The sequence below is a fragment of the Pinus tabuliformis genome, chromosome J (assembly GCF_031772625.1).
Source record: "Pinus tabuliformis cultivar Carrire ecotype Pingquan chromosome J, CPIR1, whole genome shotgun sequence".
Taxonomy (NCBI): domain Eukaryota; kingdom Viridiplantae; phylum Streptophyta; class Pinopsida; order Pinales; family Pinaceae; genus Pinus; species Pinus tabuliformis.
Window position 1 is genome coordinate 630222734 of NC_142295.1, and position 25838 is coordinate 630248571.

The following is a 25838-nucleotide window of genomic DNA, read 5'->3' on the forward strand; positions in this document are numbered from 1 at the left end:
AGTCTTAACTTAGGGAAAATAAAATATTAATGGGTATTAATATGAATTTGTGTTAGAATGGTCCAAAAGACATGGATCAAGCCAGATCTAATCTTAGCTGTTGATTGGGGACTTAATCTCGGTCGTTGAGATGTCAACAAGAAAAATATAAGAGGGGGCTTGAGGGTCACTTGGAGAGTACGTAAGAGTGATCAATCATTCTATTCTCTAGAGCGGGGTTTGCTCAGAGAGATAGAATCAGTGATCGAGAGAGCAACTAAGGAGAAGCGGAAGAAGAAAGATCTCTCCAAGATCAAGTGCTTCCACTGTGGGGAGATGGGTCATTATGTGACCCAGTGCCCAAGGAAGAAGAGTAAGGGAGAGTCTTCCAAGACTAAGGCAACGCCAGCATGGGTAGAGAAGGAAGTTTTGACAGACTACAGGCAATGAGGGTCAGGATCCTCGAGGTACCCAGTCTCTTGGATTAGACCTTGCTATGGGAGCCCCAATGAGGAGTAGCAGAACTAGCTGAGTGGGTAGAGACGGATGCAGATGGAGCGGCAGAGAGAGCTACAGTGCAGGAGTCCCGAGACAGCGCAGAGATAGCACGCTGCAGCAGTGCGAGAGGCATAGGAGTGTTGCACTAGTGCAAGAAGACACATCGAGGTGTGCAACGATGCGAGATGCAGGGAGTTATTGCAGCAGTGCAAAGGTCAGAGAGAGGGAGCACTTGTCAGCGGCAGAGGGAGCTTCAGCATCAGTGGGTGTTTCTAGCCCAACAGGGAGGTCAGTTGGGAGATCAGTGACTTACTTCTCAGTAACTGAGTTGCAGTGCAACAGTGGGCAACACGATGCAACATGATGAGAGGAGGTGCAGTGCAGATGCAGTGCTGGGAGGAAGGACCAACAGCAGCACAAATGCAGAGGGAGTTGTCGTACATGTGTAGCAGTGGCAGTGGCAGAACCATGGGCAGCAGTGTAGAGGATGTTGGGCAGGAAGGCCTAGCATCAACACAGGTACCGATGCTGGATGATTAGAGTAATACTCAGTGAGGAGTATTGCTAGAGCATAGTCCTTGCTAAGAGGGAGTGTTGATTTGGGGTAGCATCGGATGTGCTCCAGCCACGAAATTTGGTGGAGAGGTTGGGGCACATGAGATCTCCAATACCCAGAAAGGGTTTGGGCAGATTCTAAACAGATCAGGGGATATTAAAATAATTAATATTTTTAATGGAGTACCTAAGTCTAAACTTAGGGAAAATAAAATATTAATGGGTATTAATATGAATCTGTGTTAGAATGGTCCAAAAGACATGGATCAAGTCAGATCTAATCTTAGCCTTATTAGGGACTTCATCTCGGCTATTGAGATGTCAACAGGAAAAGTATTAGAGGGGGCTTGAGGGTCACTTGGAGAGTACATAAGAGCAATGTTGTGAAAATCGTGATCGGGATTAAATCGGCGCGGGGAACAAATCAGAAAAAATCGGAATTATCGGGAAAAATCGGAAAAAAACGGGAAAAAATCATTTGGTACAAAAATATTCTTTTTTTTTTTTTCAATTTTTTTAATATCTAAACCATCTACAACATAAAATAAATACATTGACACATAAATATGATAAAAAAACTAATATATAAGATGTTTAATATCATTTCTAGCGCTAAAATCACACATAACATTGAATCATGTCCTAAATAGTAAGTCCTGACTCTTGAGTCCCAACTCAGCCTCAAAATATCAACAAAAAATATGATAATGTATCTCACCATGTCATAATGTCATATACAATAAAATGAAAGTCTAATCCTATTGATTTCCTCTGCCCCTCTTGCGAGAAAATGCCACAACTTTCCCTTTCCCTCTAGATGTAGATGCTGGTGCCTGTGCTGGTGGAGATGGCAGTGGAGTCTGATGTGCTCTAGAAGCTGAAGAACTAGAAGTAGGAGCTATAGGAGGTAGACCACGTCCTCTACTGGTGGCAGGGGTAGCCCGGGCAGGTGGTGTCACCTGGAAACATTACAATCTCCCAATCCTGAAATCCTGAAAAACTGATAAGTCTGCTGGATTTTAAATGAAATCTAAAATTCTACTTTCTCCATATGAAATCCAATGACGTTGGAACCACTCTCAAACATCCTGAGTCATTTCATGGTAATGTTAAAAATTTAAGTAAAAGGATGAAAATGAAGATTAAGGAGAATGTCACTTTTACTTTAAGAATTTAACATTACCATGAATAGCATATCCATACTAGGGCCTAAACTTGATCATTAAGTTGCCTCACTCAAAAATTATTTGTTTCTTTAAAAAAAATTGCATGAAAAACTCAAAAAACGTTATAAAACTACGTTGTCGCAACCCCCGACGATTTTTTTCGTTTTTATTATGATTTTTTCATAAAATCGTGATATTTTCAATAAAAATCGGCAAAAAAAATCGGGCAATTTTTTCGTTTAATTATTGCGATTTTATCGGCAGAGGGAAAAAATCGTGATTTTTTCATTTTATCACGATTTTATCGCGATTTTCACAACACTGCATAAGAGTGATCAATCATTCTATTCTCTAGAGTGGGGTTTGCTAAGAGAGATAAAATCAGTGATCGGGGAGAAATTGAGGGGCATTGAGTACAGAGAAACAGAGAAGGCAGAGATTGTGCCGAGAGAGTAGCGCAACAGCCAAGGAGAGTGACGCAGAGCTAGCAAGGGCTCATGCAGGGCTACGCAGAGGTAGCCAAGTGTTGCGCAGAGCACAAGAGAGGTCAGCGTGTCTGACGCAGAGGCCTAGGACGCTGACGCAGGGCCTTCTGGGGTTGACGCAGGCCAAGAAAGGCTGACGCAGGGCTGGCGTGAGACAGAGAGGGGCTGACGCAGGGCCGACGTGAGACAGAGAGGGGCTGACGCAGTCCAGATTGGGCAAACGTTGGGGTTGCAGAGCAGTTTTGTGCTGAGGAGCTACCAGAATGATTTTCCGGGGTTTCAGCCAGGAGATTTCTCTCAAACTGTGAGGTATAGCTGCTAAGGAAATTCTCTGTTGGGTAGGCCAGTTTCAACACCCAGATTGTACTCTGATATTGCTTAATAAGAAAACCCTCACATAGTTGCACTGGTGTTCCCACATTGGGTTTTTCTGGGGACATTGGCCCAAAAATAATGATGTCATATGGTGTGTTTGTTTTTGTTTCTTTTAGTTGCTGATCTGTAATATGTTGAGCATGCATTGATGTTTATTTTCAGTATTTACTTTGTAAATAACTTGTTAAAGAAAAATAACAAGTAGGTAGGAATAAATCAGAAAAAGTGCATGAAGGGTTTCTAAACTAAGTAAACTTAGAAACTTCAACAACACCGAGGGAGACTAGTCAGTTTGATTTCTGGAGCGGGGCTTCCTAAGAAATTCGAACTAGAAGATTGGATTGCAGCAAGAGGTAATGAGTACGTAACAGAGAGGCAGAGATAGTGCTGGAGGACCAACGCAGAGATTAGAGAGGCAGAGACAGTGTTGGAGGACCAGCGCAGAGATTAGAGAGGTAGACGCAGAGCTACTCAGAAAGACGCAAAGGTAGCTAGATTGCCCAGTCACTAGAGGGCCTGTGTGGGTGACGTAGAGAGGCCAAGTGCTGGCGCAGTGAGGCAGAGTGCTGATGCAGAGGGTCTAGAAGCTGCGTAGAGGCTAGCTGGACTGACGCTGAGCCTAGGAGAAACACCAAAGGATTTATCTTTGTTGGCTACGTCAGTTGGCACCCTAGTTGTACTCGAGTAAAGATGATTAATAAAATCCTCCTCTGCTGCACCGGTTTTCCCGCATTGGGTTTTTCCCGGGACAATTTTCCAAAAATAACTGTGTTGATTTGTTAGATTCTTGTGCATGTATTTGTTTCTGTATAATGGTGTGATATCTGCAGTGGAATTTATTTTAATATTTACTGAAGGGATTTTGTAAATAACTTATTGGAAAATAAGTAGGTAAAATAAATCAATTGCTGCAGTAATAGAATTTTCACAACATAATACCTATGTCTCATAAGAGAAAGAGAAGAGAAAGGTCCACATACATCTAAATGCACTAGCTCCAAAATATGTTTGGCCTTGCTGTCTTGACCTTGAAAATAAGTCTTGGCATACTTGCCAAGCGTGCATCCCTTGCACACTCCATTCTTGTCATAACTGCATGTTGGTAAACCTATGGATGTCTATTGAAGAATTGTCAGCGCTCCATGATGCAAGTGACCCATGCGCGTATGCCAAATTTCTCCAATATCTCTAGTTTGTTGACATCTTGCCTTGCTGCTCAAGGATGTGCAAGTCTCTACCTGCAACTTGTACAGGTTCCTCATCCTCACACGTATTTGCTTCACTGTCCTAGAAGCTAGGTGCTTGAGGTACGCCTTACCTTTGCTAAGGATGACATCATATCCATTGTCCTTAAGGGTTGTTATTGAAGCCGGGTTCTTCTTCAACCTTGGAACATAGAGAACATCCCTGAGATGGAGAGAGTTCCCAGACTCCCTCTCAAAGCTGACAGTACCAACTCCTTTGATCTCATACTTGCCATTATCTCCAAGTTCGATATGAACCTGCATGTTCTTCTCCTCCAATTCGCTGAAATACCCCCTGTTCCCGGTCATATGGAAAGGGGCTCCCGAATCAATATACCACGTGATACTGCCTATTGAGCTTGCCATGCAAGCTATCAATGAGTAGTCTTTCTTAAACTGAGAAGCAAACCCATCTACCTCAGTTGATGCAACAACGTGATCCTTACCAAATCCCTTCTTTCGCTTTGGACACTTAGTAGCATAGTGCCCAAACTCATGGCAATGGAAGCACTTGATCTTGCTCAGATCCTTCTTCTTCTTTTCACCCTTCTGACTAGACTCACCCTTCCCTTTGCCTTTCTTTCCCTTGGCTTTACTTACAAGAGAAAAATTATCCTCATTCTCGGTCTTGACTGATCTCTCTTCTATGGTTCCTCTTCAGATCTCTTCTTGTATGTAGTCAGTCCAAAACCTTTCCCAATTTGGAAAGTTCTCTCTCCCACTAACAACATCCTGGAACCCTTCCCAAGATTTGTGAAGTCCAAGTAGGGCAAAACTCACAAGGTCATGATCAAAGACAACTTCACCCACACCACATAACTCATCTCGAACCTGAGTGAACCTAGTAAGATATGTGGCGATGGTGTCTTCTTGTTTCATCCAGATACTCCTTAGCTTTTGCTTAAGAGAAAGCTTCCTGGTATCACTGGCATTTTGACATAATTTTAAGATGGCTTGATACATCTCATATGCTGTCTTTTTCTCATGGATACGAGGAACTATATGACCTTTGACCCCTTCTAGAATAATCCTCCTAGCCTTGACATCATTCGTAGTATGCTGGGCCAATTGTTGAGGATCTTAAGGTGGTGCTATCGCTTGCTTGATAAACTCTCCTACCCCATTATCTTACAACACAATCGTGATCCTCTCTTTCCAAGAGATGAAGTTTGATGCTTCCTCTAAACAATAATCAACTCTCAGTCCTTGATACACAATTCTCTAAATCCAAGGAACTACTCTTCAAAATTTTGATCTTTATTCTCCAACAATAAACTGATCTCTTTTGTGTTGGTGTATTTTGTTCACAACTCTGATACCATGTAGAATTTCTTCGAAATTCTGCAATTGCTTAATGAATAATTATGAAAAGTAATTTATATTCACAAGACACAGAATTTCCCCACTAATTTTGCAACGGAATAGAATAGAAATAAATCACAGTCACACAGTAGTAAAACACAATATTTTTCTAGGGAACCCTGCTGGGAAAACCCTATGCTTGATTGAAAATTTTATTAATAAAAGAATGAGCAATAGATCTCTTACAATACAATTTGGCTTCAATAGGCAACCAGTGGTTCTCCCTGCCTGAACTAGGCTTGAAACACCTGGAAGTAGCCTTGATCTTGCTCCCTAAATCCTTGCAGACTTTTGGAGTCCTATTTCCTTACCCAAAAATCCCTATTTTCTAGCTCAATAGGTGCTTCTATAAAATAAGGGATGCTCCCTATTTCTTAGCGCAATCGCTGCAAGAATTCATCTCCTTCAATAATGTGCACGAACTTCTCTTGACACCTTTCCTCTCACAAGGTCACACACAAACTCGTGTATACAATAATGATACAACTCGTGCCTTGGTCCTTGTTAGCAAATGAAATTAGCTAATTGTTATGAATATAATTTAGACAAAATAAAATAAATGCATAAAATAATTGTAGTTATATTTTAAATAGTCATTTGTTAAATGGAAAGGCATGTTTAAAAAGACATGTCCAGTCATGAAGGGGCACTTGCCTGGGTATATAAGCTGGCCTTCATTATAACATTCAATCATCCTTGTGCATTCATCTTATTAATAAAAATATTATTTACAATACCTTTGTGTATTTTATTTTAAAAGCACAAACAAGCTATAGGTTTTGTTGCTTTAGTGGTATTAGAGCCATCCGATCCTCTGGATGTTATCTACTTCACAATCTGCCATCTAGTTTAGGTCTTGAAATCATGGAATGAAGTGAATATCATAAATCTAAACTGTTAAATGAAATTGGAGAAGCATTACAACAAATACAACAAATAAAAAAATCTTTTGCAGAATCATTAAAGGCTTTCAGAAAACCAAATTCAACACCTACAATGGAAGAGGACATTGACGTGAAACATACTAACAATAAAGAATGTTCTAACCAAGGAAATGATGTTGAACATGTTGAATTAGGATCTCCTTAGGGTGACTTTAATAAGGATGATAATCAAAGTGGAGTTTCATCAGATATCTCAAAGGTGGAAAATCATACTATGCCCATGAAACCAAAGTATGAAACAAAGAAGAAGAGACGTGGTTCAATTGTTGCTGATGCTATGGCAGCTGAGTAGGTTGTAGTGACTACAAATCATGATGCCCCAGATGACAACCACCTACTAAAAGAGGTAGGTGTAATGGAGGTTGAGCCTGTTGAGATTCAGCCAGACGTGGAAATGGAAGAAGAAAAATTAGAAATAGAAGAGGAGGAAGAGGAGGAAGATCATTGGGATGCAAAAAGTTGGGATGAAAAGGATGTTGCCTTGTCTATTAAGAGTGCTTTTGCTGAAGAAGAAGAAAGTCCTGTAGCTAAGAAGGTCACTAAACGTGTAATTGTGCCGGTTTCTAAAACAACATTTGTGCCTACTTCAACACCGATAGCTATGAATGTGGCAAGGTTTGTACCTTCTGCTAAACCTGCTCCGCCAGTTAAAAAGGTCCAACAAGCTCAACTTGAAAGTGAAGACACTGATAGTGGACAAGAGGATACAGCGAATAAGAAACAACGAGAGGCAACAACGAAATGAGAATCAAGGAAGGGAGAGGCGTTGTCAAAAAGGAGTTCAGATGATTTACGCTCACCTATCTGTTGTATCCTTGGTCATGTTGATACTAGGAAGACAAAACTGCTCGATTGTATTCATCGGAAAAATGTGCAGGAAGGTGAGGTAGGAGGGATCACTCAGTAGATTGGAGCAACATACTTTCCCATGGAAAATATAAGGGAGAGAACCAAAGAGCTAAAGGTTGATGCTAATTTAAGAGTGTCGGGATTACTTGTTATTGACACACCCGGGCATGAATCCTTCACAAATTTGAGATCACGTGGTTCTGGTTTATGTGATATTGCAATATTGGTTGTTGATATCATGCATGGTTTGGAACCCCAAACGATTGAGTCACTGAATCTTCTGAAAATGTGGCACACACCATTTGTGGTTGCATTGAATAAGGTGGATAGATTATATGGTTAGAAGCAGTGTTGCAAAAATTGTGATTTTATCGTGATAAGATCGAAAAATCGCGATTTTTTCATTTTCCTGATAATATCGCGCGATTAATTTAGTGATTTTTTCATTTTGAAAAAATGGGGATTAAATCCCGATTTTTTCGAAAAAATCACGATTTTTTGGGAAAAAATCTTTTATTTATTTATTTTATTTTTTATTTTTTTATTTAATTTTGCTGATTTTTTGACGAGGAGGAGGAAGAAGAGCAACAGGAGGAGGAGGTGACACAACCTACCCAGGCTACCCCTGTCACCAGTAGAGGACGTGGTCTACCCCCTGTAGCTCCTAGTTCTTCAGCTAGCACAGTGGAGTCCACTGCCAACTCCAACGGCATCTACATCTAGAGGGAAAGCTATTGCATTTTCTCGCAAGAGGGGCAGAGGAAATCAGCAGTATTAGTTATTTGGTTCATTTCATTGTATATGACATTATGACTCATGATATGAGATACATTATTATATTTTTTGTTGATATTTTGAGGCTGAGTTGGGACTTAGGAGTCAGGACTAACTATTCAGGACATGATTCACTGTTATGTGTGATGTAGCACTACAAATGATATTACACATCTTATATATTAGTTTTTTTATCATATTTATGTGTCAATGTATTTATTTTATGTTGTAGATGCTTTAGATATTAAACAAATTGAAAAAAATGAATATTTTTGTATTTTATGATTTTTTCCCGATTATTTCCCGATTTTTACGATTTTTTTTCGATTTTTTCCCCTTGCCGAATTAATCCCGATAACGATTTTCACAACATTGGTTAGAAGACTCCTCTAAGTGCTCCAATAAGGACAACCCTAAAGCAACAGTCAAACGATGTTCAAAATGAATTTGAACATTGATTGAGTCAGATTATTACATAGCTCAAGGAACAGGGACTGAATTTTGAGCTGCTCGCAGCCTTAACATCTCGTTTAACAAACAACTTTCTAGCTTCTACTTTGGGTAATTCTTCATCACAAGTGTGGAGGCCGTATCAACAACCACTCCACTGTTCAACTCTAGACCCCTTCGTCGTCCGCACCGTCATCTGCGTATCACCTTGCTGTTGACTTGTGTTGTCTGCTTGTGTTTCCCCGACCGCACCAAGTCCTGTTACCTTGTATCTATTATTTTGCTGCTGTTGCTTACCTTACCCCCCCGCTGTCCATGCCAATGCATACATCGCTTCTAACCACATCCTCCAACCATTCACGGTCACCGATTCCCAATTGTCACACTGAGTCGACGTTCTAAAATGCTCCTTCACGTCTGCGTTCTCGTCGCCAACCGCCGCTAGTCCTTGTTATCCCCGACCATTGTATCGCTGTCAGTTAGTCGACCGTTCTACTGTCGTCCAATTCTGCTGTCATGACTACAGTGTTCTGGTCAACTGTCAAGTCTCCCAACGTTGCTTTTGTTGGAACTTGGCTTGATCATAGGTCAAACATTACATTAACTTATAAATAATTATAACTCATAAATAATTATAATTATATAATAGTTGTAACTGTTATATAATTAATAATTATAATTATAAAGTTATAATTATTATTATTTAAAAAATGAAAGTGGAATTAAAAAGAAAGAGAAAATAAGGAGAAATAGATAAACCCTAGTTCCAAGATAGTATTACCAACAAATTATACACGCTGAGGTACCAATAACCATTTACACTTACTGAAAATGGCATTAGCAAAGTGAAAAATTGTTAGCGATTAAGGTGAAGAAATTTGTTAGCGATTAAGGTGAAGAAACTTGTCAGCAATTAAGCTTTGAGGAAAAAGCTTTTATAATTTAGACAAAATTAAATAAATGCAATTAAATAATAAATAATAAATAATCGTAGTTATCTTTTAAATAGTAATTAGTTAAATGGAAAGGCATGTCTAAAAAGACATGTCCAGTCATGAAGTGGCACTTGCCTAGGTATATAAGCGGGGCCTCATTATAACATTCAATCATCCTTGTTCATTCATCTTATTAATAAATATATTATTTACAATACCTTTGTGTATTTACATTTAAAAAGCACAAACAACTATAAGTTTTGTCGCTTCACTAATTCTGGCAGGTTTTTATTTCCAGAAATCAAACTGGTGATTGATGAGTTAATTGAGTCTAATTGACTCATGTAACTTGTCATGCCCAAATTTAGAACTTGAGACTCACGCATGTCAATTTCCAAAACTAACTCGCACTAGGAGACACTAAACTAAGCCTTCCACTCCAATGTATCAGGCGAACTGCTTCATAACTCGTCCTAGTTTTTAGGGTACTCCAGCATGCTAAAGGACTTGTTGAGGTCTCTTTGATGAAAGCACAAGTCAAAGAAGACCTTCACTCGCTACTTTTCAACACCAGGGAAAAACCCAATGAGTCTTTCCTTATGAGAGAGAGAATTCAGTTCATCAAAAGTACATCAAAATATTCCAAATTATGACCTCAATTTATCCAAGTCAAACTAGTCAACAAATAGAGAAAATAGTCAACTATGGTCAAAGTTCAAGTCTGCAACAGAAGGGCCGAATTTCATCCCGAGGTAGCTCTAAATAGGAGAGCCAAAATTTGGTGAAACCTCAATCAAACGAACCACTGTAATTCTCAGTCAAAGGACAGAGTTGACCTGTGGTCAACGACTCAGAAACAAAACAAAACTTTGGTCAAACAAGAGTCAATGAATCACAGATAAATTTGGCCTTCCAAATCAGTCAAAGTCTTGGTCAAACAAAGGCAATAAAGCCCAAGTTGCAGGTAAAACAGAAGTCAAACAGATGGTCAACACAAATCATAATTTCTTCTTTCCTTTTGCGTATGTGTGGATTCTTGTTTCAGATCAAATGTGATGGATGAGATGAGATGCTAAATGATCTCTAACACAGTTCAATTTATGTGGTTTAGGAGGAGGGTTTTGACCTTGGGGTCAAACCCATTCATCATGTGGGGCTGACTTGTGCATTTTAGGTCGACATGAATAATATGAATTTCTTCTTTTGATTTGCCAATGAGAGTACCGACCATAGCTAGTAATTTTCAACAGGACATTTGGTTCAGCGCTCCTCATCTTTTTCGCGACATGGACTAACAACGTCTTGTGGATCCTAACTCTGGCGATTATAGTGAAGACTAATGCCTGTGGGTTTTGGTCTAACAGAAATCATGATTCCAACAATCTTCACTCAAGAAAAGCAGAATAGAGAAACTAGAACCAAGATTTTATGGGCCTTATAGAGTACTCAGACAAATTGGTGAAGTAGCATATGAGTTGGAGCTACTAAAAGGAAGCAAAATCCACAATATCTTCCTTGTATCATGCCTTAAGGTGGTCAGCGGTCAGCAGGTTATTACTTCAGCTGAGCTACCCCCTTGGGCAAGGAGGGGCAATTAGAATTGATTCTAGAAGCTATCATGGATGGTTGAGAGAGATGACTGAGGGGCACAATGATCTTAAAATATCTCATTAGGTGGAAGGATTTACCTGAAGAAGACGTCACGTGGGAAGGAGAACAGATCTTGAAGCACGCGAATTTGCAATTGTTTGAGGGCAAGCAATGTCAGGAAAGGGGGACTGTAATGTCCTCTTCTAATTAATTGGCCCAAAGGGAGGATGAATTAGCCTATATGTACCCGAAGGTTCTAGTCATTTGTAAAGGGGGAAACCCATTATTTGATGTTATTGAGGTAACATTAGATAATTTGGGGTAAATGGAGGGAAACTTGTTGTAAAAGCCAAATTTTGAGCAAATGGAAGAAAACTTGTTAGCCCCTCAAATTAAAATTAGGAGGGAAGACCCCAAAGGGAGTCTATAAAAAGGAGAGAGGAGATTAATTTTAATCATCATGGATTGTTGATCTCCCTGATTTTTGGGCTGAGGCTGTTGGAGGGTTTTGAAACCCCTTTTTTCTGGTTGGTTTCGGTGGTGAAAGATTTGATCCTAGCCAATCCGTCTCTCTTTACTCTGTTTATCATAATTTCTGAGGCAACATTTATCTATTTTGTGGCAACAAGGGTTTCTGAGATAGTATCTGAGGCAGTGACCTACCCTCAATGTAGTTTTTTGTGGCAGCGTGGGCTTATGAGGCAGAATTCTGTGGCAGTGTGGAATTCTGAGGCATTGTTCTGAGAAGCAAGGGTCTCTGAGGCCACTCCAAGCTGGGAAATCTCCTGTTCTGGTCGGCGAGGGCTTGATTGAACCATCCTGTGGCTGCAGGCCAACCCTGAAGTCTTTTTTGCAGCAGCTCCTCTCTAAAGCAATATATGGGGCAGCGAAGTGAAGTCTGGGCACTGGGCAGCAAGGGGGCTGTTAAGGTAGTGCTGAGGAAGAGAAAGGTAATCTGGAGCAGCGGAGTTCCATTCCAGACAGCAGCGAAGGCCTTAGGTCATATCTGGGCAGCAGTGGATGCCTTATGGTCATCTCTAGGCAGCAACGAGGTCTTTTAGGGTAACCTCGGGGCAACAGCGAGGTCTTTTGAAACATGTCCGGAGGCAGCAAAATCTGTGAGGTGCAATTTGAGCAGTAAAAGGCATTGTTAAGGTGTTTCCTGTGGCAGCAAGGAAACCAATGATCTTGTGAGTTGGTTATTTGTGTGCTAAATTAGCTGAATGTGCAGCGTTGCTGATAGGGTAACTGATGTTGTAATCCTTGTGTATTTTGCTGGTGCATTCAATAAAAGATTGCTACTGTTTATAACTTTATGAGTACTGTACAGCAATATTTGCTGGTATAACAGCACTAGTAGTGAGATTGTGAATTTGTAACCTGCTATGTACTGTTAGTGTGGTCGGTAAAATCAACTAATTGTTTACACTTTTGTGCATTCCATGGCATCTCTGTTTGAAATTAGAAGGAATACCGTGATACTGGTACAAATTTGTCATGTGCTTTTTCAACACTAAGGGTAATTTCCTAAAGGGGGATGCTACCGAAATTGGAAATTTATCTGAAGCTTTACTTTTCTATTTGTTTTTGTGATTTAACATTGAAAGGATAGTCACACTGTGTGAATAGATACCTGAATTTACTTGCTGTTAAAACAGAATATCTCTTGAATGGTTATCTCATCTTATTGTTGGGAATATTTAAGACTCACTCACCTTACCCAAGTGCTTGTATAAGGCTGCTAATTTTGGGTGCTGGGTCAGTATTGAAGCAGGTGTCAAACACACATTTGACATAACTTGCCCATTCAGCGCCTGGTTAGTTCCTCAATTTTGAGGCTGTAATTGCAAATCTGTTGCTCTGTTAAATACCTCTAGAAGTTTGCATGTATGTTGCGCCTAAAACAAATTTCTCCATTGACCTACTTTTGTGGTCATTTGTTGGACATTAATAAAATTATTTTATCTTTATGTTATGTATGAAATAGGCTTTCAAAGTATCCCTGAAACTTGCAACTGATGCCTTTATCAGCAGAGCTGGTTATGATTCAGGTCTCGTTGCATAAATTTTTTATACAAAGGAAATATCAGAACTTCATGTGTGACTAGATTTTTTATTCCTCTTCAATTTTTGTTTAGTTTGAAATAATGCATATAAAATTGTGTTTCCCACGACTATTAATCAACTCCATTAGCCCTGTTTGCATGCTGTCCAGATATCCTACAAATGCACCAACTCTAGATTTTGGTAACTCTGTTTATGGTCTTTTTGAAAACACATGCTTTCTTCTGATAATAGCTCCATTTATATGCTGATAACTATTACTTTATGATTGGCACAAATTCATTAATTTGGCCAGAAATTCTTACTTTTATGAATTGTACTTGTTCGTTCATGAGAAGCAGATTCTGGAACATTATAGGTACATATATTGAGCACTTCCTAGCAATTGTCTAAGGCAGGGTATTGTCTTAAAAGTTAAAACAAACACACACAAACAGAGAAATCCTATGTCGGGAAGCCCCCTTTTAGGTGACTTGTATTAATCTAAAAAGAGTGGGAAGTGGGAGCCTAGGTGACAGTGGTTTCCTTTCCGAATTTCCCTTATCTTGTCCTGAGCGCTGACCTTCATATTCAGTGAGACAAACCGAGTGGCAGCAGGACCGATCATGCATTTCAGGCACATGAAAGGTTTGATATTGGGCATGTGCCATTCCTCACTCAAGATTCTCGGTATAAAGAATGGTTACCAAGACCACTATGTTATATGTAGGTTGCATTGCATGCTAACTTGTGTCTTATATATATATGCATGTATGTATGCGTATAGATAGATAGATAAATAGATAGAATTGTGGTTGTAGGGTGACAAGACACCAATCCTAATTGTAATGTCTTCAAGGGTGTCGAGTTCATACTTAAACATGGTCAGAAATTGTTTGGTAGTGTGTGGTGGATCATGTAAGGGTCCTGAAGCCAGCAGTGTGCCATGTTATGCCAGATGTCACTTGGCCAAATTTGTCTGTATAACCTTTTGATTCTTCTATTAAAAGGGTGCTTTTGTAGATGTTTATTTCATTGAGAGGTAATGGCCTTGAAATTGATGCTAATTTATGGTTTGATATCACCAGGATCTAATAATGCCAATGTTAATGAAGAAAACCTTGTAGCTAGGCATTTAGAAACTGTTTGACAGTTTCAGATGTGCATACTTGCGTCAAGCTATTGTTTATAAGACCATTGCAAATTGTAATACATCTTGTTAGTTGTTTTGCATCTGCTCATATCTGAGTGGCTGCAAGTTATAGCATATGTGTTATGTAGGTTAAGAACTTAAGATGGCTGACTTACAAGCACAAGGTTGTTGACTGTAACAGTTAGTGGGTTTGTTTTACTGAGTTCTTCTGTTTCTTTCAATTGCAGGTATTATTCGCCATATCCTGAAGAATATTCAAATGTAGACAAGCTATATATTTGTGAATTTTGCTTGAAATATATGAAGAAGAGAATAACATATAAGCGCCACATGGTGAGTTGTTTTTTGTTTGCTAGTTTAAGGAGAGTATTTGTTTTCATTCTACACAGAGATGTCTAAGCAGTGCATGGAGGAGATTCAGTGACATGTACATATGTTGATTTCAGATGAAATGTTGCTATAGACACCCACCAGGTAATGAGATATACAGGACTGTTGTTGCTGAGCAATCTTCAGTTCCATCTGATAATAAACAGAATGGTGAGTCAACCAGCGGACAGAGTAAACTGTCTGAAAAGGGAGGGAGCCTGCAAACCCTTTCAGTGTTTGAAGTGGATGGTCAAAAGAGTAAATTGTATGGTCAGGTATTACTTTTGTATATTCACAATCTTACTGTCTCCTGATATTTCAGATGTGAAGCAAGTATTTTCTTTTGATCTTGTCATTCACTCAATCATTGTAGCCCTTCTTGCATGAAATTTTAGTCCAAAGGAAAGCTGATAGCAGTGGCCTGGTTTTGTGATTTTGATTAGTTATGAGTTTAACGTACAACACTTTATGCCAAGTTTTCTGAGGAATAGGCAAGCTTCCATCCATCTTGCCATGACATGCTTAGCTTGTTTGGAATGGCATAAGATTATTCTCTGTATTTAATTTGCACATGAAATTTCATTAACGTGGCATTTTGCATATACACATAATTAAAACTTCTGCTCATACTATATTTAACGTTTCCCTAGAAGTTGGAGCAACATCTTCATGTCAGGAAGTTGTAAGGACCAGCAGAAACTGTCGATGCTTGATTCAGAGTTACAAGTACAGACAATACTGGTGTCCTACTGACGGAATGAGTGGTTTGAGAAACTTTGTCCTTTATATATAAACCCCTGGGCCCTTCTAGTCAATAAATAATTATACTATGGCTTGGATTCCTGAAGTTCCTGATTATATTGGCAATTAAGTTTGGACTTTTGCAAATGCAGTAGTTCCTCACCATCTTATTTCCCCTAATAAATATGTAATATGTATGTTGTGCAAAGTTTGGGGAATGGGGAGGGTGAAAGAAAAATAATTCATACGTCTATGTGATTTCCTATTGTTCATGTCCTGTAGAATTGCATCTCAGCTCTAGGTTTAAATGCTCATCTGTTTTATAACTGTAGTAAAGTTTCCACATTACCATATGATGCATGTTTAATCTAAATGAATGAGCTCTGGATTCCTATGATGAGTAAGGTTTCTCTTCATGTTCTTCTAGCTCTAGGTTTTATTTTGTACTCTTAGAAGATGAATTTTGCACTCCTATTGCTCATTTTGGTGGGTTGTACTTTCTAGTTCCATTGACCTATTTTGGTCATGAGTGGACGTTGGTATAAGTTATTTCATTTCTGATCACTAGAATAGCTTGCCAACCTATTCTTAAATATTTAATTTCAATCGCAAGTGGATTTATAATCATGTCAAGTACCATAAATTTGCAAAGCATCTACCCATGTATTTTGCGATGTATAAAATTATTGTTATGTGCAACATTGCCAACAATTAAAAAGGTTCCAATGACCAATGATTGCTACTGACTAGAATATAAAATCAGGTGTGAGGTCAAATCTTGCAAAACCAGTGAGCTTTTCAACTGGATCTTGTGCTGTGCTGCCAATATAGCAGATTCATTTTTTATGATCAGTTTCCAACAAATTTCATAGGTTGTGGAAGGAACCTGAATGGCTTGATCCCTTATTTTTAATTGTTTTGGTACCTAAGAGGTTCAGTTTGGACAAGGGATGCCCAATTGCCATTGGGACAATTCAGGGATGCCTGGGCAGTTGTGGGGACGTCGATAACATTCCTTGTCATTTGAATTGGGGAAATGTCCCTAAGATGGGGGGGGTGTCCCCAAGAAAAAGGGGTCCATTTACCCTCGTTTCTTTATCCCTTGGGGCTGGGGAAACATCAGGGATGGGTCTGCTAGGAGTGTTTATGTGTCTCGAATCTCGATTGCAAATGTGTTTACTATTGTTTTCTGAGGGCTTGAAATTTTGAAGGGTACTGGAGCTGAATTTTGGTGGGTTGTGGAGCTCAATTTTTGTGGTTTGTGGAGCTGAAATTTGTGTGGGTCCTCCTGGAGCTGAAATTTTTGTGGGTTGTGTAGCAGAATTTTGTGTGTGTCGTGGAGCTGAAATTTTTTGGATCCTAAAGCTGAATTTTTCAATTTTCATGTGTTCTAGCTCTGTCACCATAAATGATAACTAAGGAACAAATGTAGAAATAGGTTCAGAACATGGAAGAAAAGTTCTCAACTTTTGAAGAAACAATTTAGAGTTCAATCAATTGATACACAAATCTTTTGTTCTCAATTATTTGTGCCCATACAGGTCCACTTTTTCTCCATAGCAGGAGATCCTTTCTTCTGTTAATAGAGGATGATACTGAATTAACCCCAGTTTAAAATCAAAACAGCCTTCATTGCGTATGCTTTGTTGGAGTGGATATATGATAATGGTGATATATTTTACCTGGGATTTTTCGTTAGCTGCACTTAATTATAAAGTTCAGTTGTAATGAAATAAATTTATAATAAATATAAAGTCATGTTTTAAGTTAACGGAGTCATTTGTTAGGTGTTCTAAGTTATGGAGTTACATAATGTATTCATCCTCCCACCTTACCATTGGATCATGCATTGGATATATATATCAACCAAATGTGTTTCTCTCTCGTTTGCTTGTTGTGTTTACTATTGCATATGATTTAAATCTGATATGGTATCAGATCGATGGAGCAGGTAATCTAGGGAGACACCGAAGGTGGAGGTTTAAGATGAGGGACTGTGGTATACAAGGACGGTAGACAGGGCACGCCATGAATCATAATAGAGGTGTAAGGTGTAAAGCATAATAGAGACACAATTTGGAATGGTTTCAAATTTAATGTATTAAAATGTTTTTGAGATAAGTGAAACGCTTCCTGAGAATGAAACTTTGGAAAGGTTCAGAAAGTTTAAAATTCTAAATTTTTTCGAGTAGCGAAAAGTTGAAATTGGTGGCTAGGTAGTATACTTGATTAGCGCGCATTTCATTGCTAGATGATGAGTGTGATGTGAGATCAAAGCATGGGTGTGCATAAGGCAGCCTAACATCGTCTCATTAGAAGTTTCTAAGAAACCCAATGGCATTGAAAAGAGCTCGATGGCACAGAAATGTTTAGATTGTAAAGTTTTGTAGATGTTCTATGCTAAGAGCAATTTCACTTTTCTCACAGCAATCATACAAGTAGATAAGCAAAATGCAGATAGAACATATAAGCAGATCTTACAGAAGACAAATCAGAAACAAGAAAAATTTATGTGTTCGTTTCGGCGGTCAACAGGATGCTTCAACCAGCAAAGTCTCCTTTGGTCAGCCAGCCTAGCATGTGTCACAACAACCCTCCAACCAGTAGATGAGTCAACCCAAGTCAGTTCTACAAAAGTCAACGCTGTCGTGAAAAGTCAACGCAGGGGCAGCAAGCTAAAAGTCAACGCAGTAGCAAAACGGTCAACCCTTTGACCTCAATTTTTGTGCCAGGTAGTACGGCCTTCAAAAATCGAACCTCCCACAAGTTTTCAGCTTGTTTGGACCAAGCGTTGACCAAGGTCAACGCTAGTCAAACTTCTGCGAAACCCTAGCAGCAAAAACCCTAGCAGCAGAAAAATCCTCTTCGTCCTTCCCACGTGTGGCTGAAATTCGCCCTCCAGGTAGCTCGTACTTTTTAGGATGAGAGAGGAAGATGTGAGTTGTGTTGTCATCAAATTCTCTCCAACTTTTCCTGTATATATATCCATCAATGAGGGTGTGTGACACATCTGTTGGGCATGTGAGCCTACATTACAAAACTGGCTGACCTTGCACATATAATTTATTAAGAATAATAAATTCAAAATATAAGTTCTGCTCATCAGATTAAGACTATTTTTATATGGATTTTACACCTCTCAGAAAGAGGAATCCAACAAAAATATTAGCCTCTTAATCTGAGCATCAGAACATGGAGTTTGGACCTAGTTGTCCAAATTTAACACTCCCTCTCAACTAGGGAGAACTCCATCTATTAGTGCAATTAACATCGTGAGTCATCCCGCCGAAACTTGCTTTGCTGGCTTCTTTATTTCAGAACAGAAGTGGGTCAGTCACAAAGACATCATTCCCTGACTGACATAATCAGTCCAGAGGTCCCAGACCTCACAAATCTTGATCCCAGATCAAGTGGTTGGACCATGCCATCCTAGATAGAGAGTACGGCAATCTCTGATGCGTCCATCAGTCTTTGCTAATAGTCTCTAGCTTTTCCACACCTCATTGGCCAAATGAGAGGTACTTCCCATGAGCCCTGAACTCAATGGGTAGGATGCATACGAGGCACAGATTAAATGAGTGGCGAACCAGCTCAATAATCACAAGGGTGGGGCAGAAGCATTATGAGTGCTTATAGCTCCGAGAAGCTATCCCCAAAGCCCCCCAGAGCTCCCAGAGCTCATCGTCCAATAGGACCCACATCATAGGGTCTTTCCACGACACCAAGACTCTCACGGAAGGTTAGGAACTTGACCTTCCCCAGGGGCTTAGTGAGAATATCCGCGACCTGCTCATCAGTTCCTATATGATCGAGCCTTACGGCGCCTCGCTGTACCATATCCCGGATAAAGTGGTACCTGATATCAATATGCTTGGATCGGTCGTGGAACACAAGATTCTCAGTCATACGAATCCCACTCTGATTATCACAGAGTATTACAGTGGTATCTAGCACATGTTGGAACAGCTCACTAAAGAGCTTCCTCAACCAAACTGCTTCACAACAGGCCATACTAGCAGCAATGTATTCGGCCTCCGCGGTGCTCAAAGCCACCGACTTCTGCTTCCTGCTCATCCATGAGATCGAAGCAGAACCAAGATTGAAACAGCATCCAGATGTGCTCTTACGATCCACCACACTGCCAGCCCAATCGGCATCAGTATATCCCCGGAGTATCACACTCCCGGCAGTGTATCTCAGCCCATGGTTTATCGTGCCCCGAAGATATCTCAAAAGATTCTTGGCACCAACCCAGTGAAAACGATGAGGCTCAACCATCTGTTGACTCAAAGTATTCACTGCAAAACATATGTCCGGACGGGTGTTCACTAAGAACATCAAAGCTCCTATGAGTTGACGATACTCAGTAGGATTGGCCAAGATAGGCCCTGCAGCGCTGCCACTCAACTTCTTAAAGTTGAGTTCCATTGGTGTCGACACGGACTTACAGTCCACCATCCCAAATCTTTCCAGAAGCTTCACAATATACTTTCCTTGAGAAAGGAAAATCTCTCCAGGTCTCTGCCAGACCTCCAGGCCTAGGAAATAGTGCATCAGTCCTAGGTCTTTCATCTCGAACTCAGCAGCAAGCTCCCTCTTACATTGATGAATGAGAGGGTCATCACCTGTCAGGAAGAGGTCGTCCACATACAACACTAGAATGAGAGGCTTTCCTTCCTCAACCTTAAAGTAAAGGTTTGGATCAGCATTGCTTCGAGTGAAGCCCAGCTTCATCAAGTAACTATCCATCCTCTCATACCAAGCTCTGGGTGCTTGCTTTAACCCATAGAGGGCTTTCTTCAACCTGCAGACATAAGTGTCTCGATCTTGAACTTCAAATCCCAGAGGCTGTTCTACATACACCTCTTCCTTTATTGCACCATGCAGAAAAGCGGTCTTGACATCCATCTGATGAAGACTCCATCCTTGCGTAGCAGCAAGGGCTATGATGGATCGGATGGTGGTATATCGAGCCACAGGTGCAAATATATCGTCATAGTCAATTCCTTCCTTTTGAGAGAAGCCACGGGCAACAAATCTTGCCTTAAACTTTTCAGCACTCCCATCAGATCCATGTTTAATCTTGTAGAGCCATTTAGCGGTGACAACAGATTTGTCCTTCGGTCTCGGGACCACATCCCAGACATCATTCTTCATAATAGCCTCATATTCTTCATGCATAGCATCCTTCCAGACTTGATGCTTGATGGCTTCCTCAAAAGATCCAGGTTCAGATTGTATAATAGTACTCATGGCAGCTAGATACCCTTGGTATCTACACGGCTTCTTGCTTTCTCGGAATGTTCCCCTTGGGGCAGCATGACCCTCAGCATCTTCGAGGGTGTCCCTGAGCCATGATGGCCTCTTTCCTAGAGAGGGGGAAGGATCAATAGGGTCCATTGGCCCTTCAACATCAGGCATAGTCTCATCCTGGGGTTCTTCCAGATTTCCAGGTCTTTCTTCATGGTTTTCTTCAGATCTAGGAAGATCTACTACTTTCTTCAGGGAAGCATCTTCGTCAAAAGTGACATCATGGCTTATCTCTACTTCCCTTTGACCAGGTACATAGACTCTATATGCCTTAGAAGTCTCACTGTAGCCCACAAACATTCCTTTCTTCCCAGTAGCATCCAGCTTACTTCTCTTTTCTTTCGGCACATGAAAATAGACAGGACATCCAAAAATTCTAAAATGTGAGACATCAGGTTTCTTACCAGAGAAAACCTCTTCGGGAGTTTTGGAGTCCAAAGCGGAATGAGGGCATCGGTTTTGAATGTACACAGCAGTATTTGCAGCTTCTCCCCACAGAAACTTTGGAAGACCCTGGTCACATAGCATGGCACGGGCAGCTTCCACAATAGTCCTATTCTTGCGTTCAGCAACACCATTCTGCTCAGGAGTATATGCAGTGGTAGTCTCCCTCTTAATGCCAGCTTCTCTGCAAAAATCTTTGAACTCATTTGACTCATATTCAGTGCCATTGTCAGTCCTCAAAATCTTGATCTTCTTTCCGGTCATATTTTCCACCAAGGCTTTGAAGGTACGGAACCACATGAAAGCCTCATCCTTCTTCTTCAAGAAGTATATCCAGGTTTTGCGAGAGAAGTCATCAGTAAATGTCATATAGTAAGAACATCCCCCCAGGGATGTTACAGGCAACATACCGGAAAGATCAGAATGGACCAGTTGCAATATCTCAGATGTCTTTGTGACACTTGAGGGGAAAGGTCCCCTTGTATGTTTTCCTTCAGCACAGCCCTTACATACACCTTTATGATTATTTCCAAAATCAGGCATCCCTGACACCACCTTCCTTGCTTCGGGAAGAGCCTTGTAATGAAGGTGTCCAAATCTTCGGTGCCATAGTTCGGTTTGACGGATAGTATCACAAGTCATAGCTCCCAACGGACTCCCTCCAACCTGGTAGAGTGTACCAACTCTAAAACCAATTGAGATAGCTTCCTTGAAGCTCTTCTTCCACATGAGTACCTTTCCATCAGAGAAAGTTACATTGAAACCTTTGTCTTCCATGGCAGATACAGACACAAGGTTTTTCTTCAATTTGGGTACATAGAGTACATCTTGTAGATGGAGGACTTGTCCTTGAGACAAGTGGAGGGTCACAGTCCCGGTCCCTTTCACAGGATAAGTGGCATTATCCCCAAGGATAATTTCTAGATTAGTATCCCTTTCAACCATGTCAGAAAGTGCTTCCTTGAATCCGGTGATGTGTCTTGAGGCACCACTATCGATTAGCCAGACATCCATAGTGTCGGGCGGAGATGCAGCTGAGAGAGCAGATATTAGAATATACTCATTTCTTTTATTAACAACATTAGACTCCTCATACCTGGTATTTCTGGTCCTTTTAGAAGGTGGATTGTTTCCTTCAAAGTGAGCCTTCCTCTTTCCTTTGGATTTGTCATTTCTTCGATTCCCATTCCTTCGGTTGTTGTTGTTGTCGTCACTATCGGGAGAATTCTTCTGGAAAGGGCATTCTCTAGCATAGTGTCCAGTCCTATGGCAGGTGAAACATTTACCCTTCTTCTTTTGAGTCTTAGTCCTTCCTTTGTCCTTGGAACCACCAGAGTTCTTCTTTCGGGAATGAGCAACATAGGCAGCATTTCTTTCATTATCAAATTCCTTCATCCTTGTTTCTTCTTGCATACATCTAGACAGAAGCTCATCAAAGTTAGGGATGGTATTATTGTTGAGAATGGTAGTTGTGAATACTTGCCATTCATATGGAAGTCCTCCAAGTGCGGTGAGAACCATCTCACGATCAACGATTGTCTCCCCAATAGCTAGCAGATTGTTCCTGGTTTCGGTCAACTTCATAAAGAAAGTTTGAATAGACTCGTCTCGGCCCTTCTTCATATTCTTCAACTTGTTCTTGAGGAATAGCACTTGGTTCACATTGTTTACTTGGAACATAAGTATCAGTTTGTCATACATCTCCTTGGATGTGCCTAGTTCAGATATGTAGGCAACCAGACTCTTATTTATGGATTCCTTGATCAGCAGCTTTGCTCTGATTTCTCCCTTCTTATACTTGTGTTTAACAGCAGCGGAGGCATTTGATGGAGGTTCTTGAATCTTCCCTGTCACATGATCTAGGAGATCATGATCTTCTAATTTGAGATCTAATAACATCTTCCAGGCATGGAAGTCATCACTTCTAGTCAGCTTGTCATTCTCCCTGAATTCAAGCTTAGAGGAATCCATTTCCTTCGATGATGATTGCTATAGATAGAGTTTGTCTTCACCTCAGCTCCGATTCCATGTAAAGTTTTGTAGATGTTCTATGCTAAGAGCAATTTCACTTTTCTCACAGCAATCATACAAGTAGATAAGCAAAATGCAGATAGAACATATAAGCAGATCTTACAGAAGACAAATCAGAAACAAGAAAAATGTATGTGTTCGTTTCGGCGGTCAACAGGATGCTTCAACCAGCAAAGTCTCCTTTGGTCAGCCAGCCTAGCATGTGTCACAACAACCCTCCAACCAGTAGATGAGTCAACCCAAGTCAGTTCTACAAAAGTCAACGCTGTCGTGAAAAGTCAACGCAGGGGCAGCAAGCTAAAAGTCAACGCAGTAGCAAAACGGTCAACCCTTTGACCTCGATTTTTGTGCCAGGTAGTACGGCCTTCAAAAATCGAACCTCCCACAAGTTTTCAGCTTGTTTGGACCAAGCGTTGACCAAGGTCAACGTTGGTCAAACTTCTGCGAAACCCTAGCAGCAGAAACCCTAGCAGCAGAAAAATCCTCTTCGTCCTTCCCACGTGTGGCTGAAATTCGTCCTCCAGGTAGCTCGTACTTTTTAGGATGAGAGAGGAAGATTTGAGTTGTGTTGTCATCAAATTCTCTCCAACTTTTCCTGTATATATATCCATCAATGAGGGTGTGTGACACATCTGTTGGGCATGTGAGCCTACATTACAAAACTGGCTGACCTTGCACATATAATTTATTAAGAATAATAAATTCAAAATATAAGTTCTGCTCATCGGATTAAGACTATTTTTATATGGATTTTACACCTCTCAGAAAGAGGAATCCAACAAAAATATTAGCCTCTTAATCTGAGCATCAGAACATGGAGTTTGGACCTAGTTGTCCAAATTTAACATAGATGGACATCAACTTAGTGCAACGAATGACCTCCATTACACACATGGCGAGTCTATGTAGACAACAAGAGCATGGAGTGTGCGCGAACAAAATGGGTCCTGCCAGTTGCATTGACCCTTGGAAGATGCATGTGGACACAAGTTTGCATTGTAGAGGCAACGCCACACAACAGCGGCATAAATGTGAAGACTTTTGACAATGCTTGGTAGAGACAGACCTTGACAAGGTGAGTTTTTGAAACTTGGTGAATTTTGTTCAGCTACAGGGAACAAAGGTGCAATGTGAGCACGAAGGCATCCTGACTTGGGAAAATTTAGGTGATAAGTGGTCATGCAGTCAATGTAGAAGCTTAGGAAGCTAGAGTGGTGGTGTGTACAGTGTGATTCGTAGGTAATGGTATCCTATGATATACCAATAGAAGATTGTTCTCTCAAATTGGTGGTGCAAAAGAAGTGTTGTGTTTGGCTGAAACATGGAACAATGCTGATATGCTACAACAGACAATGCACAGTGAAAGAGGTAATTCAGTTCTGAGATTGGTAATACTTGTATTGGTGCTTGGCATAATTTTTCTAATTGATAGAAAATCGCTAGTGTATCAAACATCATTGAGACTAGTCAAAAGTTCAACGACCATATTTTTGATACATGGAAGTAGTGGATGATTGCTATCTTCCCATATAGATGGTTGTTTGAATTGTCTTAGGTAAAGATGTTAGGGAGCTTTGTAATACCCCCATTTTTGACTCCAGAATATGAATGTAAATGTAATAAATAGATGGCTCTAAGCTAAGGCCATATGTGAACTATAACTCTACATTTGATTATAATATGAAAGCCCTAATTGCTGCAAAGGAAGACTAAAAATATATGGGCAGTTATGATCCCACAAGTGGGATGAGTGAAAGGGGACTAAGGGGAGAGGGGACCTTAGTGAAATATAAACCTTAGCTCGTGATATTTCTTAGAGTCTTTAAACCTTTGATTGTTAACCTTGGTTTAAGTTATCCTAAGCTTTGGATTAGAGGTGAAACATGGGCTTCTCATGAAGACCAGGTGGTGAGTGATTGACATGAAAATATAAAGATGGGAATTTGAACATGTAGGCATTATTATTATTACTGTGGTATGAATTATTATATGGGTTGGATAGATGGGGAAAAATTACCCTCTAGTACTTTGTACAAGGTTACTTGGGAGCGGGAGCGAGAGCGAGAGCGACATTTTCAGAAGCTCTTGGTTTGGGAGCGATTTGGGGAGCGTTTTTTTATATATATATATATATATATATATATATATATATATAATTTTTATTTTGATGCATACATGTCAACAAAAGCATGTAGAATGATGAATTAGATATAAAAAGCATAAAAAAGATAGATTGAACCATATAACAACAATCATCTAGAAGTTATATTCTTCATCAACCACGTCCACAAGTTAATAACGTACAACATATTGAGTCTCATGATTCATCAATCTTAAAGTTCCAAGCTTTCAAAATCCAATATTGATCATTTATCATAATTGATCACCAAAGTTGTACTTGTAAGCTAAGTGTAACCATTACAACAAAGAATATCTAAACATGAAATGAGATGAAATGAAACAACTTTCAACTTTCACGAAGCATCATATTCATAATGCATTACCAATGAGTTATTATTGCCAACTTCAAACTTCAAACTT

The 25838-nt window shown here is 40.0% G+C and overlaps 1 protein-coding gene across 3 annotated transcripts in view; it reads left to right on the top strand.

Annotated features, from left to right (window-relative positions):
• LOC149228524 (putative MYST-like histone acetyltransferase 1) overlaps nt 1-25838 on the top strand; it is a 273250-nt gene that overhangs the window by 63934 nt on the left and 183478 nt on the right. For all 3 annotated transcript variants that reach the window (XM_089378252.1, XM_089378253.1, XM_089378251.1), the window contains 2 exons: nt 14630-14735; nt 14849-15046. In XM_089378252.1, coding sequence (XP_089234378.1) covers nt 14630-14735; nt 14849-15046 — 304 coding nt within the window. The remainder of the gene's footprint in view (nt 1-14629; nt 14736-14848; nt 15047-25838) is intronic.